This window comes from Papio anubis, chromosome 7 (assembly GCF_008728515.1).
Source record: "Papio anubis isolate 15944 chromosome 7, Panubis1.0, whole genome shotgun sequence".
Lineage (NCBI taxonomy): Eukaryota > Metazoa > Chordata > Mammalia > Primates > Cercopithecidae > Papio > Papio anubis.
Genome location: NC_044982.1, coordinates 672,765 through 694,236, shown reverse-complemented (window position 1 = coordinate 694,236; position 21,472 = coordinate 672,765). Strand labels below are relative to the sequence as shown.

At 39.4% G+C, this 21,472-nt stretch overlaps 1 gene segment (V, D, J or C); it reads left to right on the top strand.

Annotated features, from left to right (window-relative positions):
• Nucleotides 1-7,659: 7,659 nt before the first annotated feature.
• LOC110742275 lies at nt 7,660-9,536 on the top strand. The segment is given in 2 exon segments: nt 7,660-8,629; nt 8,739-9,536. Coding segments are annotated over 2 exon segments (447 nt in total).
• Nucleotides 9,537-21,472: the final 11,936 nt, after the last annotated feature.

Below are 21,472 nucleotides of genomic sequence, written 5' to 3'. Positions count from 1 at the left end.
TTCGGGGAGGGTCTGTGATTTCTCCAACTCTAACAGTTCTCCTGGGATCCTCTCTTTATTTGTGGTTCTGCTCCTACCATTGAAGTTTCTGAGTTAGAAAAGTTTGCTATTATAGGAGGAAATATTCTCACATATCACAAAGGCAGTTTTAATTGATGAAGGTAGGAAAATGCAGAGAAGGCCAGGTGAGGCTGTAGACACTGTCAGCCTGCAATGCCAATCTTACAACTAGTGATGGAGAAGGCTGGGAAGCTGATGGGGCTTCCTAACTGCCCAGTGTTCCAAGCTAAGTCCATCAGGGCCATTGGTTCCTCCCTGAGCACAGTTGCCCACCAGGAATCCTCCATCTGCCCAGAACCAACCACACCTTAGTATCTTCACTGTGCACAGTCATTATCTGGAAGGAGATTCGAGAATGGATGTCTTTGGCACAAACCAGGTGATGAATGTCACAGAGCAGCAGCTGGGTGCCTGCCTGGTCCATGGGACAACTTGATGTTGAAGAGATGGGTGGTGCATTCTCTGTGCCAACACACTGTTTATGAATTTTTATATAGAAACAATGATTTTACTTGATTCTCTTACATAACATGGAAAAGCAAGAATGCAGCCTGCAAGCAATTGTAATTTTCTAGTTTACCCCAGGTTTATTGCTTCTTAATTCTGTGTAGGATCCAGGCACAGTATTGCCTTTCCTATGAGGAATTCTTCTATCTAGGCTGAAGCCATTTATTTCTTATATTCTTTGGTTTCTGTCCAGGCACCAAAATCTTAAGTAGGAAAATTCTGTTTTTTCCACACACTAATATTCACCTCCTGAAGATAAAGGACAGTCTGTCCTTACTTTGAATCTGAAGTAGGAGCTGTTCCTGTACAACTCAGGGCCCTCAGAGATGCAAATGTTCAGAGTCAGGTGTTTCTCCTTGTGGGGTGACCTCCCCTGCCAGTGATTGCCGCTCAGGTCTAATTGTGGATTCAGAATTAGGACACCTTTAGGTTATCATGGGTCACCCTTGTTCTGAAAATCACCATTATCATAGATAGAGGTGATAATCCAATGCCCATTCTCCTGACAGCAGTTTCTCTTTTTTATTTGGTTGAAAGTTTGGGGGGGAATGTGACCATATATTTGTCTGATTCTAACCTCAGAATCTACGATTTGCTTTAGAATACCCACAAATTGGACAAAAGTGAGCTCTTCATTCTCCTCAAAATGTGTGTATCTGTGAATTCAACATGTTGTTTAGAATCCATGCATGCCAACAACTGTTTCTCAGTGCGCTGTTGGCCTGGTGAAGACCTCACGGAGAGCCACTCCCTCACCTGTGCTGTCTCCAAATTCTCCATCACAACCAGTGCTTCCTGCTGGAGCTGGATCTGCCAGTCCCCAGGGAAGGGACTTGAGTGGATCAGGTGGACAGGTCGTGAGGGAGCACAAATTCCAACCAACTCTTCGGAGTCCAGTCACCATCTCCAGACCCATGTCCAAAAAAAACAGGTTTCTTTTACAGTTAAGCTGCCTGAGCAAGAAGTACACAACCATGGATTTTTAGACAAAAGACAAAGTGTGGGAAAGTCATTGTGAGTCCAGACACAAAGCTCCCTGCAGGGCAGCTCAGGAACATCAGGGGATGCTCAGATCACCAAGGGGCACTCAGGACACCAGGGGGCGCTCAGAACACATCAAGGCAAGTGCAATAGGAGGGAAAAGGTGCTGCAGATGGGGTTTTGCATCATCGTCGTATTTCACCACTGAACACCCGCCACTATGTTTATCCTAATGTCTGTGATTGTTTGTCTTATCACAAAATGATATTTCTAAAAATATAAAACCATATGTAGGTGCATCAAGTTGTCCTTTCCTTCTTATGCAGACTTTTTACATTAAAACTAAGTTCCTGTTTTTACTTGAGCGCCTCATAAATTATGGTCAGTTATGTAGGATCTCTGTTCTTTTCTGTCTCCTTTTCTCTCTGCTTCTCTCTCACACACAAACTGACATACACAGAGTTCTTTAACTTCAATTACCTGATGTACTGAAGACATCAGGTTTAAAGTGCAGCTTTTCTTGTTTAGCTGCTGTTCATGTTGAAACAATAAGAACATGTTTCTAAGCTGTGTACTTCTCTAAGCTGAGTAGCTGAGTAGCAGCTTTCTTTTGTTTCTTGTTTGTTTGTTTTTGTTTTTGTTTTTTGGGACAGAGTCTTGCTCTGTCTCCCGGGCTGGAGTGCAGTGGTACAATCTTGGCTCACTGCAAGCTCCGCCCGCCTCCCGGGTTCACTCCATTCTCCTGCCTCAGCCTCCCGAGTAGCTGGGACTACAGGCGCCGCCACCAGGCCCGGCTAACGTTTTGTATTTTTAGTGGAGATGGGGTTTCACCGTGTTAGCCAGGATGGTCTTGATCTCCTGACCTCGTGATCTGCCCGCCTTGGCCTCCCAAAGTGCTGGGATTACAGGTGTGAGCCACTGCGCCCGGCCGCAGCTTTCTTTATAATACTCAAATACTGGAAGCAATCCAAATACTGATCAGCAGCTTAATCAGTAAACAAACTGTGGTAAATTCATTCATTGGAACAACACCCTCTATTCCAGTCACGTACTGTTGGATACGCTCAGCAGTGTGGGCAAATTCACATGTAGTTATGATGAAAAAAATAAGCCAAACAAAAGTACACACATGATCCCACTTTTATAAATTCTATAAAATGTAAACTACAGTTTCATAAAGAAGATCAGTTGTTGACTATAAACCTGGTGTGAAAAGGGAAGGTGTAAAAAACAAGAATTACGGAAAAACAAGAGAAAATTTTGAGGGCAATTGACTTTTTCTATGTTAATAAAGGTAATACTTATGTCATTATTTGTCAAATTGCACACGTTATGGAATAATTATTATTTGCTCATTTCACCTCATTAAAACATTAAAAATTCAAACATGTATAATTTGGTAGAAAATGAGTTAGACAAAGACAGATAAAATATTTGAGAAATAAAAAAGGAAAATCACAGAAGAATGGCATGGTGACTTCACTCATCAACCTGAAAAATTTTTTAATTTCTCAACACAGAATTAAAGGTTTAGTTAATTATATATAACATGTATAAAATATATGTGATATAGCTATGTATTATACATCATATATAATGTATTGTACATAATTATGTATTATGTATTCTGTTTATATATAACATATGAAAAATCAGACCCTTCTGAATATACACATGAATGAACCCTGACACTCCTTATATTTTTAGGGAAACACTAGCATACAGCACAATAATTTTGTTATTTTGTTACATGATGGAGATTTATGAAATCACACCAGGCATGTCCAGCTCTGACCTGGAGGTGGTTCAGGAATTAGGTGTGTCCTGTTGATAGGAGCTGTGACACAAAGCTCACAGAATTAGTTGTATATGATGCTATACAAAGGCCAAGAGATCTCAACTAAAATGCAATGTGAATGTCACATCTGTGGGTGCTGCACACTCCCCCATGTGACTATGAAAGGTTAATTACCTCAAGAGGTAGTGAGGGTCTCTCATGAATGTCTAAATTGGCTTGATATGGCAAAAAAAAAAAGAGACGGATTCAGTGGATTTAGTGTTTTTTAATGGTTTGGTAGTCCAGGAAGAGTTAGGTTTCTCATTCATACGAAGGGGTTTGTGGGATTTGAACCTCCAAACAGCATCAAATGAGTGATTTCTAACTAGATTCACATTGTTTGGTTTAAGAAAAAGGAGATAATTGAGGAATGAGCCTTAAGTTATCAGCAGTCAGGCATCAAAAAAATAATCTGATGATTAATTCTGTGTAGCAACTATAAAAATAGTGAATAAAAAAGAGATCAATGTCCAATATGGGTGGGCAACCAGCAGGTCTACAAATAATGAGAAGACTGTTCATAAGCATAAGCAAATAATGAAAAGAAGGAGAAAGAGAGAAGAACATGAAAGAGGATGGTGGGAATCGGACAGGGGTCCTGTTTCAATGTCGTGTGTGCAGACTTTTTCCTATCTAAGAGCATCAGCCTATTCTGCATGTCTGAGGTAAGCTGCCTGCTCGGAAACATCAGAAGCACCAGAGGATCTCTGAGCATGCTCAATTCAATATCTTCTATTGGAGTAATCTTAAGATTGTGTGAAATTCTTAACTGAGTTTTGTTTTTGTTTATGTTTAGAGATAGGGTCTCGCTTTGTCACAAAGGTTGGAGTGCAGTGACACAATCATAGCTCACTGTAATCACAAAATTCTCGCTCACACAATTCTCCTGCCTCAGCCTCCTGAGTATCCAGGACTAGAGAGGTGCACCACCATACCCAACTGATTTTAAAAGTTTATTATCACAGAAATGGACTCTCCCAAAGTTTCCCTGGCTGATCTTGAACTCCTGGTCTCATGTGCTTCTCCTTGTTTTACTTCTTGAAGTGATGAAATTATAGGCATGAGCCACCACATCTGTTCTGAATTGATTTGTAGTTGTGAAGTATTAACCCAATAATTAACTCCCTGGGGTTTTTTTTTTTTCAGTGTTTTTGTTAAAAGCATCTGATAAAGGCCTGGCAAGGCGGCTCATTCCTGTAATCCTAGCACTTTGGGAGGCTGAGGTAAGCAGATCACTTGAGGTCAGAAGTTCGAGACCAGCCTGGCCAATATGGCAAAACCCTATCTCTACTAAAAATACAAACATTAGCTGGGCATGGTGGCCCATGCCTGTAGTCCCAGTTACTTGGGAGGCTGAAGCAGGAGAATCACTTGAACCAGGGAGGTGGAGGTTTGCAGTGAGCTGAGATGGGGCCACTGTACTCCAGCCTGGGTGAGAGCTGCGAGACTCTGCCTCAAAAAAAAAAAAAAAAAAAAAAAAAAAAAAAAAAAATTACTGATAAGATATCTTATCAGTAGTTAAACAGCACAATTTTGTCCTGATGTTTCTTCCAATAGACACAATTTCATGGCTGAAGATCACAAAATACTATTAAAAAGATGTAGTAAAAAGGCAACCTTAGACTCTTAGTGATTCGCTTGAATATAACACAGTAATCACTTTAAATATTTTGCAACATATGCATGCAATATAACAAAATCTTTAAATGTACGGACCTTCCAGCTACCAAGCCTTAGGATAGTAACTGATGTGACCTTAGAAGTGGACCGTAATGCCATAGTGCTAGTGGGATAACCCTTGGCCAAGAGAGTTTTGATATTTTATTAAAATTTTTATAATTTTTTAATTTAAAGATGTCTTTTTAACAACATATCCAGAATATTGTGAGTGGGATTGATTCTGTATGATATGAACAATGGCAATGCCTTTTTGTTTAGATAATATCATACACCAGGTTAAGACTGAATGTTTGGTGTAATCATGCATCCGATCATTATTCTAGTTTCCGTACTACATTGTTGTTTTTCTCTTTCCTTGCATTTGGTTTCAAATTTATATGTCAGGTCTCTAGAATGTAGGAGTTCATTTAAAAGTGTCTTTTCTTGTTGAAAACCTCCTCTGCCTGCAGCACATTTTAAAATTCTGCGCTATTGTAGAATATCTGTATTAAATCCTGGTCTTTGGTTAATTTAGAAGCCCCAATAAGTGCAAAAATTTCTGCCGTATGGGCTGATTTTACATCAGGTAGAGGAATTTATCCTAAATGAAAATTTGTACTAGTGATATAAATTATTAGTTAATAGCCACCACGTTTATTATTTAAGCGTTATTCATCAAGAAACAATGTTAAATCAAGACTCTCAAGGGGAACAGTACCTAAGAGATAAACAAAATATTTTGGTAATCTAATAAAATAGATGTGAACACACTCTTAGTATCCAGCCACGTCCCCTCTCTATCACATTATTAACCATGCAGTAACTGACTTCATTTGGGACTTGTTCTAATTTTCAAATTAGTTACTTGTTAATCTTCATGCCTCTAGATTATTATGTGTAACTCTTTTAGCAGAGAGTGAAGAAGACAACCTAGGCTGACCAAACAATGAGGAAAATCACAACCTGATGAAACAAGAAACCTGGATGTAGGTGGCTGCAGGATTGAATAATCTGACAGCTCATGTGCCCAGGAAGTTTCTTTTCTCAATTTTCCACACTGATGCATCCAGAAAATCAGCTTCACACCCCGGGTGACCCTCATCATGCAGTGACATGGTGACAACATTCCCAAGGGTCACACATATATATTAAATATTGTCTGGAAGTGAGGAAGACACATTTTTGCAATTCTCATCTGAAGGACAAGGAGCACTCCAACAGACCATCTCCCCTGCCCCCATGACTAGAACTGCACCACATGGCCCCATGGACACTCTTCCCTGATGAAGATAATAAGTATCCTTTGATGAGACTGATCACTTTATCATATAAATTACTAAAGACTGATATAAAGATTTCAAAAACTAATTGAAGTCTGCTCTTCTATGTTCACCAGAGACTACAGATCCTCCAATGATACCTTCTTTGTCTTTTCCGTTTGACTTTGTCTCTTCACCTTGTTCCGTCCTTGAGAGAATCTCCTTCAGCTCCCTCAGGTGCATTCAAGCGTTTTATTTAACTGATAATTTCTAAATTGGTGAATCGCATTAGAGAAAAGAGTATATACTCCTAGGTCTGTACTCCTTGATCCATATTACTAGGAAGGCATTGTGGCCCGGAGTCTGGGCATGACCTTCTGAGTGTTCCTGACCCTCCTCCAGATGAGATGCTGGTCTGTGTGTTCTTGCCTCTTCCCCTGGGGTAGAGTCCTGTTTTCCCCAGTTGTTCCCCACCCAGCTCCAGTGTTCTCCATCGGTGTCATCACCCTCCAGATATGCTGCCCTGCCCTGCAGATTAAGGCTCTGATTCCATAAGAAAGACAGGGGAGCTGCTTCTCAATAGATCTTTGGTGGGGACCTCTGTTCCCATCTCAGTTCCTGAGGGATTGAAACAGTGCCCCTACGATTCTGGTTTCTGTGGCTTGCCTTTGCAGAGTAAATTCTTCGTTCTGTAGTGGAAATAAGGGAATTGGGTCTGAATACATTTTAGAAGTGTGGGTTCTTCTTTACTCCCAGACAGAAACTTCAAGAAAGGAAGATTTTTGTGACTGTTCCCTTTCTTGGGGAAAGGGTTTCAAGAGAATAGGTTAGTTTTCCAGTATATGGTCCCTTAAAATTTCACACTACAAAACACTTAGCACAGTCAATTTCAAGCAACATAATATAGATTTGTATTTTTTCTTGCAATAACCTGTATTTCATATTCTAGATTCTGCCTTAGGTAATTTCAAACCCTGGCTTTGTTACTCTCTAAAACAACTTGCTTCTCCCTAAACTTCAGATTTATTGTTTGTTTGAAACTGTAATTATCGGAAGTATTAAAGAAAATTTCCAAAATTCCATCTTCCATTTTTATCTGTTATTGTTGATGCAGTTTCAAAAATAAGAAAAATATATTCATTTTCTATGTACATATCCAAGCATAATAGCAGATTTTTTTAAGACCCAGAATAATAAAGCATTGAAATATTGTTCAGTTGCTTAGTAAAAAAATTATGGTAAAATTTGTTTGCTAGAATACTACCCAGCATTTACAATAAGTAAATGTCTGATATACACAACTATAAGGTAAGATATCAAATTATTTATGCTAGCTAAAATAAGCCAAACAAATAAGAATATATACTATGTTATTTCATTTTTATAAATTCTGATAAATTCAAATGAATCTGCAACAATATAAAGATTAGTAGTGACCAGGGAAATTATAGAAGAAAGAAAGGGAAAAGGAGGAAGAATACAGAAGAATAAAAGGAAATGTTGAGAATTTTCTTGTCCACCTTGATTACGATGCCGGTTACGTCATGTTTATCAACTGTACACTTTAAATATGTGGAAGTTTATCTGTAAACTAAAACTTACACAATTTACTGCAAGCAACAAATGGAAACTTAGACATAGAAGAAGTGATAGAAAGATAGAAAAAAAGTATATTACACTTCGGAAATATTTAAGAATTTATCTACCTAAAACCCTAGTTCTCACCATATTTTTAGGTGAACGCTAGAATGCAGCAAAATCACACGTGTTCTCACTACAGAAAGTAGGATCCACAAACCACACTAGGCACGTCCACCTCTGTCATTGGTTCAGGGAGTAGTTGTGCCCAGTGATGAGGAGCACAGTTCCAGATATCAGGGCTTACTCATCCCAGACATGAGCTCTTAGACACATCCTGAGCATCTGTAGTTGGAGAAACCATTCGCTCCAACAAAACATAATTTACACAAATAGGTAAAACTAAAAAAGGATGATCCGTTCAAAGCGTTTATCACAGCATAGTTTTATAATGATACAGCATATTTTCCAAATACCATCCTTGTCAGCAAACTCCTGCAAGGCACAGTCAACTTATCTGGGCCCCGTGCTCTCCTCAGGCGTCCCACCCCAGAGCTTGCTATATAGTAGGAGACATGCAAATACGGTTCTCCCTCTTCTGATGAAAACCAGTCCAGCCCTACAGCTCTGGGAGAGGAGCCCCTGCCTGGGATTCCCAGGAGTTTCCACGTGGTGACCAGCACTGAACACAGACCACCAACCATGGAGTTTGGGCCGAGCTGGGTTTTCCTTGTTGCTATTTTAAAAGGTTAATTCATGGAGAAGTAGAGACACTGAGTGTAAGGGGACATGAGTGAGAGAAACAGTGGTTATGCGTGACACTCATATCCACTGTTTCTCTGTCTCTGTGTTTGCAGGTGTCCAGTGTGAGATGCAGCTGGTGGAGTCTGGGGGAGGCTTGGCACAGCCTGGGGGGTCCCTGAGACTCTCCTGTGCAGCCTCTGGATTCACCTTCAGTGACCACTACATGCAGTGGGTCCGCCAGGCTCCAGGGAAGGGGCCAGAGTGGGTAGGTTTCATTAGAAATAAAGCTAAAGGTGGGACAGCAGAATACGCCGCGTCTGTGAAAGGCAGATTCACTATCTCAAGAGATGATTCCAAAAACGTCACTTATCTGCAAATGAACAGCCTGAAAACCGAGGACACGGCCGTGTATTACTGTGCTAGAGACACAGTGAGGGGAGGTCAGTGTGAGCCCAGACACAAACCCCCCTGCAGGGGCGCGCAGGGCCACCAGGGGGCGCTCGGGACCCACTGAGGACGGGACAGGTCCCAGGAGCAGGTGCAGGGGGAGGTTTCCTTTCTCATTAGCTGGAGAAGTCAGGTTTGTGTTTGCCGGACTCTGGAGCATTCTAGGCTGTGATATTTTATTACTTGTGTTTATTATGAATTTATTATAGTTATTATTTAAACTTTAGTAATTTTAAAATTATATATATGTATACACTTTCAAGAAATAAACATTCTTAATTATTTGCACTGATTTTCCAGAGTTTTATTAACATTTGTTGACATCAGCAGCTACATAGCTATAGGGACATGAATTTAAACCCATAGAAAGATGTGTAGGCCGGGTGCGATGGCTCACACCTGTAATCCCAGCACCTTGGAAGGCCTGGGTGGGCAGATCACTTGAGGCCAGGCGTTCGAGACCAGCCTGGGCAACATAGTGAAACTCCGTCTCTACTAAAAATACAAAAATTAGTCGGGCATAGTGGTGCGCGTCTGTAATCCCAGGTACTCGGTAGGCTGAAGCAGGAGAATCGCTTGAACCTGGAAGGCAAAGATTGCAGTGAGCTGAGATGGCGCCACTGCACTCCAGCCTGGGCAACAGAGCAAGGTTCCATCTCAAACAAACAAAAAATAAAACAAGTAAGGAAAATGTATAAATACAATACGCACATGTGTGTAAGCATTCATATTAAACATTACAATAAAATGATTCTAAAAATATGTCATAAAGGATCAAACTTAATGATGACCTAAATATAAATTATTAGAGTATTTCACAATTGATTTTGGTTATTTTTAATTGTTTACATGAATTAATTTATATTTGTTCATTTAACTACTGTTAAATATTGGTCATTTCAAATGAGGTTGTCACAACGAATGATAAGAATTTGAGGTGATGAATGATAATTATTTCAATTATTTCTTAATTATCTTAGTTATTCCATATTGTATTCACAAATCATAACCTTGCTTCTTACCTTGTAAATATAAACAACCACAATTTGTGAATTTACAATTAGTTTTTTTACTTTAATTTTTAAAATTTATCCCAGATCATTAAGTTTTTCTTCACTCCCAGATCTCATTGGGTCGTCTCAGGGGCCCATCCCCACCCCTGTATCCTGAAGGCTTCTGGGAGTGGCTGCGGGACAGGCAGAAGCAGGCGACCCATGTGAATCCACAGCACCTGTCCTTGGATTAGGCCATCTCCTCAGGATCGCAGAGCTCTTCATTATCCTCATCCAGCTGTTGTACCAAACAAGCAACATCACACTTCAATTCATCATGCTTTGCTTTACTTTTCTAAAACATCGTGAAGGTGATAATTTTAACAGTAAATGTATCACAACCAAATAGGATAAGCCCTTTTCCGTGGGACAGAGTTTCTTATCAGGACTTTACATGTACTATCTATTTTCAATTTCTTTGCAGAAGAGATACTAGTTACTCCATACTGGAGATGATTACTCTAAGTCATCTCTTAAAATTAATTTTTCCAAGGACTCAAACAAGTCCACAATATAATTACAAATTTGAAGTGTAAGACCTGGGCCAACATTGAGAATATATTAACACTTAGATCATGTGCTTGCAAATATTGTTATTTTCCTGTCGGCTGTCCCAGTTATGATTTTACACAAAATATTAGTAATTTAATAAACCAGGTTAAAATATTATATCACTAGTTTAACTAATAAGTAATAATATAAAATGTTATATCATGCATAACTAATAATATAAAATGTATATATAATATATAACTAATAATATAAAATGTATAACTAATAATATAAAATGTTCCACATATTTTTTAGCCATGTTTTACTTATCTGTGACATGTGCGTTTATTAATTTTTCATTTCCATATGTCAACTTTATCTTTTTTATTTCTGGGATTTTATTTTAGTAGATATAGGTGAATGCATTTTAATAATTATTGTAATAGTCACATTTACATTTTCTATTTGAATTTTCTTTACATTTTATTAAGATTTTAATTTCAATATAAAATATTTTCATGCAAATGTCTATTTTCTATATTTGTGAAATAAAATTAACATATACAAAAATGCAGAGATCTTCAATGTACAGTTTGAAGGTTTCTGACACACGTGCACACACTTATCTCCAGCACCTAAGTTAGGATGAGGAGCAGGTCCATCTCCAAAACAAGTGTCCTCTTCAGTGCTTCCAGTCAGCTCTCACATAAGGATTTTTTTTTCAAATTTAATTTAGATACAGAGGGTTCATGCATGGACTCGTCACATGGGATTATTGAGTGATGATGAGGTTTAGAATACAGACTCCATCACCCCCTCCCACCACTCTCCAGCAGTCCACTGTGTCTATCATTCCCGTATTTATGTCCATGTGTGCTCAATGCTGAGGTCCCACTTAGGAGAATGTATGGTATTCAGTTTTCTGTTCCTGCATTAATTTGTTTAGGATTAAGTGTTCCAGCTCCATTCATTTTGCTGCAAAGGACATTATTTCATTATTTTTTCATGGCTGTGCAGTGCTATATATTGCAAATGCACTACGTTTTGTGTATTCAGTCTACCATTGATGTGCATCTGGGTTGATCTATGTCTTCACCACTGTAAATAGCACAGCAATGAACATACACATACATGTGTCTTTTTGGTAGAATTATTTGCTTACTTTATAGTGTATACCCAGTAGTGGGATTGCTGGGTAAAATGAGATCTCTGTTTTAAGTTCTTTGAGAAATCTCCAGTCTGCTTTTCAAAGTGGCAACACTAATTTATATTCCCCTCATCAGTGTATAAGTGTTGTCTTTTCTCCACAGCCCCACCAGCATCCACTGTTTTTTGACTTTTTAGCGATATCCATTCTGAGTGGTGTGTGGCTGCTCACCTATGATCACCTCATCTTTGATAAGACTGATAAAAATAAGCAATGAGGAAAGGACTCCCTGTTCAATAAATGGTGGTGGGACAACTGGCTAGCCGTATAATGAAGATTGAAGCTAGACGTCTACTTTCAACATATATAAAATTAACTCAAAATTGATGAAAGTTTTAAATGTAAGACCTCAAACCATAAAAATCCTTGAAGACAACCTAGGAAATACTCTTCTCGACACCAGCTTTGACAAAAAAAAATTTGACTAAGTATCCAAAAGCAATTGCAACAAAAAAATAGACGAGTGGGACCTAATTAATGAGTTTCTGCACAGCAAGATAAACAAACAGGCAAACAAAATTATCAGCAGTGTAAGCAGACAACCTACAGAACGTGAGAAGATATTCACAAACATTGCATCCAACAAAGCTGCAATGCCTAGAATCTATAGGGAACTAAACAAATCAAGAAGCAAAAAACGAACAACTCCATTAAAAATGGGCCAACTCATTAAAAATGGTTTGGCTATGTCCCCACCCAAATGTCAACCTTAATTATATCTCCCAGAATTCCCAGGTGTTGTGAGAGGGACCAAGGGGGAGGTACTTGAATCATGGGGGCTGGTATTTCCCATGTAATTCTCTTGATAGTGAATAAGTCTCACAAGATCTGATGGGCTTATCAGGGATTTCCGCTTTTGCTTCTGCCTCATTTTCTCTTGCCACCGCCAGATGAGGAGTGACTTTTGCCTCCCACCATGATTCTGAGGCCTCCCCAGCCATGTGGAACTGTAAGTCCAATTAAACCGCTTTTTGTTCCCAGTTTCGGGTATGTCTCTATCAGCAATTTGAAATTGGACTAATACGTGGGCAAATGACATAGACACTTCTCAAATGAATACATGCAAGTGACCAGCAAATATATTTTTTAAATGTTTAGTATCACTAATTGTTACAGGCCGAAGAGAAAATAGGGATCGTGATCAAATTAGTATACCACTGGAGACTGTATGAGTAAACAGAAAACTGTTCTCATGAAAGCAGGATGATGGAAAGCTGACAAACTGCGTCTGCCGCCAGAACGATTGCTGAGGCTTGTCACTCCCACCAGCGCAGTGTTCCTTGTGATTATCTATAGGAACATCTGAAGGCTGTTGTACAAAAAAAGCAATTATATATAACTGTGATAAATCAAGCAGCTGACCAACCGTTATCTCTCTTCCCCGCTCTTTCTACCTAATAAAAAAGAAGGGCTGTGGAAGCTCATGGCTGCCTCTGTTCACTAGAAGAAAGGAGCCCCTGACCCCTTCTTTCAAAACACATCTTTTTGTCTTTGTCTTCATTTCTGCGTTCATCCCACTTTGTTCACCTCATAGTAACTGACAACAACAACTCATCATCAGAGAAATGCAAATAGAAAAATGTTCTGATTTCTGTTGGTATAGGTCCATTTTTCTTGTTTTGAATTTCATATAAATGGAATAAAATATTGTAGATCATTTTTGTAAGTCACTACTTTTGCTATGTGTGAGATTCATTCATGTAATTGCATCTATCAAGGTTTTGTCATCATGTATATATACATACGTATGTACTCATGGACAGATAGATATTTCATATCTGAATCAGTCCATTACATTAATAAATGACAGTTTATTAAGTAAATAAATCAGTTCATTACGTGAATAAGTGACTATATGTATATCTATTTTCCTGTTGATGGAATTTAAATTTGTTTCCAATATAAATCTCATAAACAAAACTGTTATACATACCTTTGTACAAGTTCTTCTGTTTATATTCTCATGTTTATATTGACAAAATATGTAGAAATATAAGTATGCATTATAACTTTTCAGCTTTATGGAGCTATCACTGACAAATAAAATTGTATGTATTTAAGGTACGCCACTTACTGTATTGATATACTTGGGGAAATGCACATCGTGATCACGGTAATTGGCATGCCTATCATCTCAGAGAGTGATCATTTTATGCCTTCAATTTACTGTGTGTGTGAAAAAATCACCTGAGATCTACTCTTCTGGCAAAAGATATGTTTATAATACAATATTCGTTAGCATAGTCACATTTCTGTATGTTTGATCTCCAGAACTGTTCAAACCCATGTATTAATACATTCTCACACTAACATTAAGCAACTACCTGAGACTGGGAAATTTATGAAGAAAAGTGGTTTAGTTGACTTGCAATTCCACCGGCTTAACAGGAAGCATTACCGTGAGGCATCAGGAAACTTACAGTCATTATGGAAAGTGAAGGGGAAACAAGGACCTTCTTCACATGTTGGCAGGGGAGAGAGAAAGAGCAAGGGGAGATGCACCAAACTTTTTTTTTTGAGACAGAGTCTAGCTCTGTTGCCCAGGCTGGAGGGGTGCAGTGGCACGATCTCAGCTCACTGCAACTTCCACCTCTTGGGTTCAAGCGACTCACCTGCCTCAGCCTCCCGAGTAGCTGGTACTACAGGCATGCACCACCACTCCCAGGTAATTTTTGTATTTTTAGTAGAGACAGGGTTTCACTGTATTGATCAGGCTGGTCTCGAACTCCTGACTTCATGATCTGTCCACCTCGGCCTCCCAAGGTACTGGGATTATAGGCATGAGCCACTGCGCCCGGCCTCTTTTTTTTTCTTTCTTTTTTTTTTGACAAAGTCTCGCTCTGTCACCCAGGCTGGAGTGTGGTGGCACGATCTCAGCTCACTGCAACCTCCACCTCCTGGGCTCAAGCGATTCACCTGCCTCAGCCTCCCAAGTAGCTGGGACTACAGGTACGCACCACCATGCCCAGGTAATTTTTGTACTTTTAGTAGAGATAGGGTTTCACTGTATTGGCCAGGCTGGTCTCGAACTTCTGACCTCATGATGTACCTGCCTCAGCCTCCCAAAGTACTGGGATTACAAGCGTGAGCCACCTCATCCAGCCTACACTACACCTCATCCAAACCATGAGATCTTGTGAGAACTCTATCACCAGAACAGCTAAGGGGAAAGTCGCCCCAATGATCCAACCATTCCCAATCAGATCCCTCCTACGACACTTGGGGATCAAAATTTAACATGAGATTTGGGTGGAAATGCAGAGCCAAACCATATAATTCCACCTCTGGTCCATGGCAAATCTCATGTCCTTCTTACATTGCAAAATATAGTTATCCCTTCTCTACAGCCTCCCAGTCTTAATTTATTTCAGCATTATCACAAAAATCTACAGTCTAAAGTCTCCTCTGAGACAAGGTAAGTTTCTTTGGCCTATAAACCTGTAAAATCAAACAGAAGTTAGTTACTTCCAAGACACAACGGGGGGTGCATGCACTGGGTAACTGCTCCCATTCCAAATAGGAGAAATTGGCCACAGCAAAGGGGCTACAGGCCACATGCAAGTCCAAAACCCATCAGGGCAGTCATTAAATCATAAAGCTCCAAAGTAATTTCCTTTTACTCCGTGTCTCCCATCCAGGACACACTGATGCAAAGGGTGGGATTGCAAGAACTTGGGAGGCTCCACCCTTGTGGCTGTGCATGGTACAGCCCCCATGGCTGATTTCATAGACTGGCATTAAGTTCCCATGACTTTTTCAGGCACACCATGGAAGCTGTTGGTGGATCTACCATTCTGGAGTCTGGAGGATGGTGGCCCTCTTCTCGCAGACCCACTAGGCAGTGTCCCAGTGGGGACTCTATGTGGGGGATCCAACACCATATTTCCCTTCTACACTGGCCTAGTAGAGGTATTCCATTAGGGCTCAGCCCCTGCATCAGACTTCTGCCTGAATATCCAGGCATTTTCATACATCATCTGAAATCTAAGAGGAGGTTCCCAAACCTCAACTCTTGCCTTATGTGCACCAGTAGGCTCAACTACATGGGAGTAACCAAAGCTTAGGGCTTGCACCCTCTGAAGCAATGACCTGAGCTATACCTTGGCTCCTTTTAGCCATGGCTGGCACGAGAAAGACAGGGATGCAAGGTGCCATGCCCCGAAGCTGCACAGAGCAGTGGAGTCCTGGGCCTGGACAGTGAAACCATTTTGTTCTCCTGGGTTAGTGGGCCTGTGATGGGAGGGGTTGCCACAGAGATCTCTGAAATGCTCTGGAAATATTTTTTCCCACTGGGCTCCTCATTACTCATGCAAATTTCTGCAGCCAGTTTGAGTAGAGTGGTACTGGAAAATGGAGGACTAGTGATCCTTATCATAAAGTTGTTAAAAAGAACTTGGCTGGACTGTGTTATAATATTTAGTGAAAGAGAACTTGTGAGTAGTGAGAACTTGTGTAGCTGAGAATAATTCTAAATAAAGTATTGAAGAGATTCCTTGGTTCCTCCTGAGTGCTTATAATAAGAGAGAAAGATAAATTAATATCAGAAAAAAATAAACCAAAAAGGATACAAAAATCGAGGGTTTAGAAAGCGCTCAACCTATCCATATTGTAAACATTAGAAAGTGTACTTTACAAAGAACACTAAGTATGTGGCTCGAATATCACTCAGTAAGAAGCTTATGTTATTATATGAATAGAAACATTTCAGGTTTTAAAGAATGAGGATTAACACAAGACAAATTTGATGAATATGGTTAGATTTTTCAGATTTAACAGGCTAGGATAATAGAGCTACTTGGCTGCAAATGTGCGCCATTCTTCCAGAAAGGAGAAAAATAAACTTTAAATTTATTTAGAGCCATCATGACCACTGCCTTTATTTCATCAGGCCAGAAAGACTGTTTCCAAAACCTTGGGGAAGAAACCACCCAACAGAGGCTTGGGTTGGGAGCACCCAGCAAGCCCTGTGTGTAGGGCTGCATGAGGCCTTTGAGATGGGCCCTTGGCCTAGCAGTGCCTCAGGAGCGGTGCCTCTGCCTGAAGCCTTGGAGGTGATTCTGCTGCCCCAATAAGCTGGGAAGGAAAAAGGTTGTTCCAGAGAAGATTACACTGGAGACTTAAAGCCTATGGCAATTTGTTTTTCTATGTATTGTATTTGCTGGGGACATACCACCCATTTTTCCCTATTTTTCCTTTGGCAATGAAACTGTCTATTCCACGCCCAAGTCACCATTAAAATTTGAAATTACATAACATTTCTGGTTCTCTGAACTGAACATGTATATCAGCCCAAAATTAGTATTGTATAATCCTAATCCCCAATGTGATGGTATTAAAAGTGTGGGCCATTGAGAGATGATTAGGTGAAAAGAATGAAGACATCATAAATGGAATTAGTACTCTAATAAAAATTTATGAGAAAGATTTTCTGTCTTGATGTATTCCATCATGAGATAATACAATAAATATACAACCATCTGCAAACCAGGAAGGAAGCCCGGAGCAGACACCTGATCATCTGTCTTGGGCTTCCCAGTCTTCAGAACTGCTAGTAACACATGTGTGTTGCTTAAGTCACTCATTCTATAATAGTGTGTTATCACAGCCAAAATAAAATACCTGGTTTTAAAGGTTCCAAGTAGATGAGGAATTTGTTTCAAAAATAATTATACCTCAAATCTCACCTATATCTGGTTCAGCTTAAAGTTTAAGATATGGTTTAAATATTGAGTTTAAAGTTGATGCTTGGATGAGTTAAAAACAATGAAACTGTTAGAATGGAATAAATAAATTGTGAATGTCAAATCAGCATGAATTTCTGGGAGAAGTAGATAAAGAATATTATGGACCGAATTGTGTTTCCCCAGATTTATATTATAAATCCTTAACCTCCAGGGAGTTGATATTTCAACCTGTCTTTGGAAGGCAATTATTTCTAGTTGAGGTAATGAGGAAGGATACCTCATGATGTGATTCCTACCTTTATGAGAAGAGATACCAGAGAGTTCACTGACCAATGTCCTTTAGTGTTTCATAAAGGTTTTTTTCTAGTTGTTTCTTAGTTTCAGATCTTATGTTAAAGCCTTTAAGCCATATCGATTTGGCTTTTATATATGGTGAGAAATAGTAATTTACTTTCATTCTTCTGCAAAAGCATTTCCAGTATTCTCAGAATCACTTACTGATGAGACTGTCCCTTTCTCAATGTATGTCTGGGAACTTTGTTGAAAATAAATTGGCTTTTAATGTATGAATTAATTTCTGGATTTTCTATTATGTTCCAATCGTCTATGTGGGTTTTTGTGTGTGTGTGTCACTACCATACCGCTTTGGTTATTGAATATTTGTACCACAATTTGAGGTTATATAGTATGAAGCCTTCCATTTTGTTGTTTTTGCTCAAAATGGCTTTGTCTATTCTGGGTCTTTTGTGTCTCCCTGTAAATTTTAGAATTGCTTTTTCTATGTTTGTGCAGAGTGCCATTAGTATTTTGATAGAGAATTTATCTAATTTGTAAATAATATTGGGCAATATAGACATTTAAAAACTATTAATTCTTCTGAACCATGAACATGGAATATTTCAGATATATTTTCAATTTGTTTGTGCCCACTTTATTTTTTTATCATCAATCATTTCTGATTTTCTTTAGAAATCTTTCACTTATTTGGTAACACTCATTCCTAGGTATATTTTTTTAGCTACTATAAAAGAAATGCTTTTTTGATTTCTTACTCAGATGTTTTGCTGTTGTCATTTAGCAATGCCACCAATTCTTGTATGTAGATGTTGTATTCTGCAACTTTACAGAATTTTCTTACCAATTATAATAGTTTTTTGAGGAGTGTTTAATTTTTTATTATTATATAATATCATATGGTCTACAGATAGACAATTTTATTTCCTCTATTCCAAATTTCAGGCCATTTCTTTTTTTATCTTGTCTAATTGCTGTGGCTAGAATTACGGTACTATGTAGAAGTGGTGGAAAAGAGCATTTTTGTCTTGTACCACATCTCAGAGGAAAGGCTTTCAATTTTTCCAGTCCTGGTATAATGCAAGCTGTGGGTTTTGCATATCTGGACATTATTATTTTGAGATATGTTTCTTGTATAGAAAGTTTGTTGAGAATTTCTATAAGAAATGGAGGTTGAATTTTTTTGATGACTTTCTAGAACCAATTAATCATAAAGTAATACAATAATAAGCAGGTCAGTACAAGATTCATAAATTAGTGGAAGGTGATGATTTGCACTGCTGCCATAGAGTAGGATCATTATACAACTCATAATGTTGATGGAAAACCATAATGCTGCAATAATTAAAGGCTGGTGATTCACACTGGGCTCTACTGAGAGATTTGGTTGTCAACTGCAAAAAACAAGACTAAGGGGCACTGAGAAACATGATTCAGTTAGCCAAATTTCACTTCATTTCATCTTAACTTCTAATATTAATTTTTAGTACTAGCACAGTCCTATTTTCTCAGTATATTTACTCACAGGTTATAGTACATATCTTAGATAATTCATGGTTGTTTTACTCTAAAAATTAACTCAAGAAAATTCATTTCCTAGTATGGATGGCAAATGTAAATTCATACACCTTAGCCGAATCTTAATAATTTCCCATACTCCGAAACACTATTACAGCCAAAGGCAAGAAAAAGGCAGTTACAGATGAGCTTTTCTGAGGTCAGTTATGTAAAAACCCAATGACTATTGTCTATAAACTTGAATGTCACTTTCTTCTGACGGGGTGGCCTGCCCCTCCACACCTGTGGGCGTTTCTCCTTAGGTGGAGTGAGAGACTTAAGAAAAGAAATGAGACACAGAGACAAAGCATAGAGAAAGAAAAAGTGGGCCCAGGGGACCAGCGCTCAGCATACAGAGGACCGGCGCTGGCACCGGTCTCTGAGTTCCCTCAGTATTTATTGATAATTATCTTTACTATCTTTTAGAAAAAGAGAAGTGGCAGGACAATAGGGTCACAGCAGGGAGAAGGTCAGCAGAAAAACATATGAATAAAGATCTCTGTGACATGAATAAGTTTAAGGAAAAGTGCTGTGCCTTGATGTGCATATGCAAACATCTCCATAAACCTTTTTAGTGCATAAAGAGCAGCATTGCCGCTAGCACATCCCACCTCCGGCCCTAAGGCAGTTTTCTCCTTTCTCAGTAAATAGAACATATAATCAGGTTTTACACTGAGACGTTCCATTGCCCAGGGACGGGCAGGAGACAGATGCCTTTCTCTATCTCAACTGCCAAAAGGCCTTCTTTCCTCTTTTACTAATCCTCCTCAGCACAGACCCTTCACGGGTGTCAGGCTGGGGAACGATCAGGTCTTTCCCTTCCCACGAGGCCATATTTCAGACTATCACATGGGGAGAAACCTTGGACAATACCTAGCTTTCCTAGGCAGAGGTCCCTGCAGTGTAAGTGTCCCTGGGTACTTGAGATTAAGAGAATGGTGATGACTTTTCACAAGCAAGCTGCCTTCAGGCACTTGTTTAACAAAGCACACCCTGCACAGCCCCAAATCCGTTAAACCTTGAGTCACCACAGCACATGTCTCTTGCAAGGACAGGGTTGGGGGTAGGGTCACAAATTAACAGCATCTCAAATACAGAACAAAATGGAGTCTCTTATGTCTACTTCTTTCTATATAGACACAGTAACAGTCTGATCTCTCTTTCTTTTCCCCACATTCTTCCCTTCCATGAGCTACATCCAGGCCATTCTCTGAATCTGAGAAGGTTGTGCGTGTGTAATTATTTCATCTCACTGCCCCTTAGTCTTGTTGTCTCCAGTCGACAACCAAATCTCTCAACAATAGAGCCCAGCGTAAATCACCAGACTTCAATTATTGCAGAACTATGGTTTCCCAACAAGGCTATGAGTTATAGAATGATACTACTTTATGGCAGCACTGCAAATGACTATCTTCCACTAATTTATGAATCTCAGAATGGCTAGCATGGAGGTGTGCATGTGTTAGTGCATTGCTCTCAAAATGTTCAGTGTCTGTCCACTATTTTATGTAGTAATGAGGACAATGTGAACTGAAGGGAGTCCCCATGGCCTTATGAGCACGGAGACCACATCCAGTGCAGGTGCAGAGCAAGGCTGCAACAACCAGTCAGCTGCTCCCTCAAGAAGCTTCCAATTCCCTTGTTCAAAGCATCTGCTCAATCATGGATTGAGAAAGGGGAAGTCATGTCTGCAGGCTACTCTCTCTACAGAGCTGACAGGGCACAAGGACAACATTGATTATTCTTGGAACATGCCTATAGGAATGTAGTTGTGTGCAGACACACTGATAAGCACACAATTCTTTACACAGTATATTTTTAAATGTTTTCTTTTTAGTTATCCTCTCCAATTAAAAAATCATCCCTTTTTCCCCTAATCAAAGAGGATTTTGATCAGAATGCTTGTGAGGACTCCCCTGCTCTCCCAGATGCCCACCCTCATTTCTCTTGAAGGGAGGAAAACATCAGCTCTCTTGATTTCTACTCTCATCCTCTAGGACTAAAATCAGAAGGATACATGCCCCCTGGGTGAGCATCCAAGAAGACCCTGTCTCTAGGAGCAGGAGCCCCAAGCCTTGACTGAGAACCATGGTCCTGAAATGAGACGATGTCCC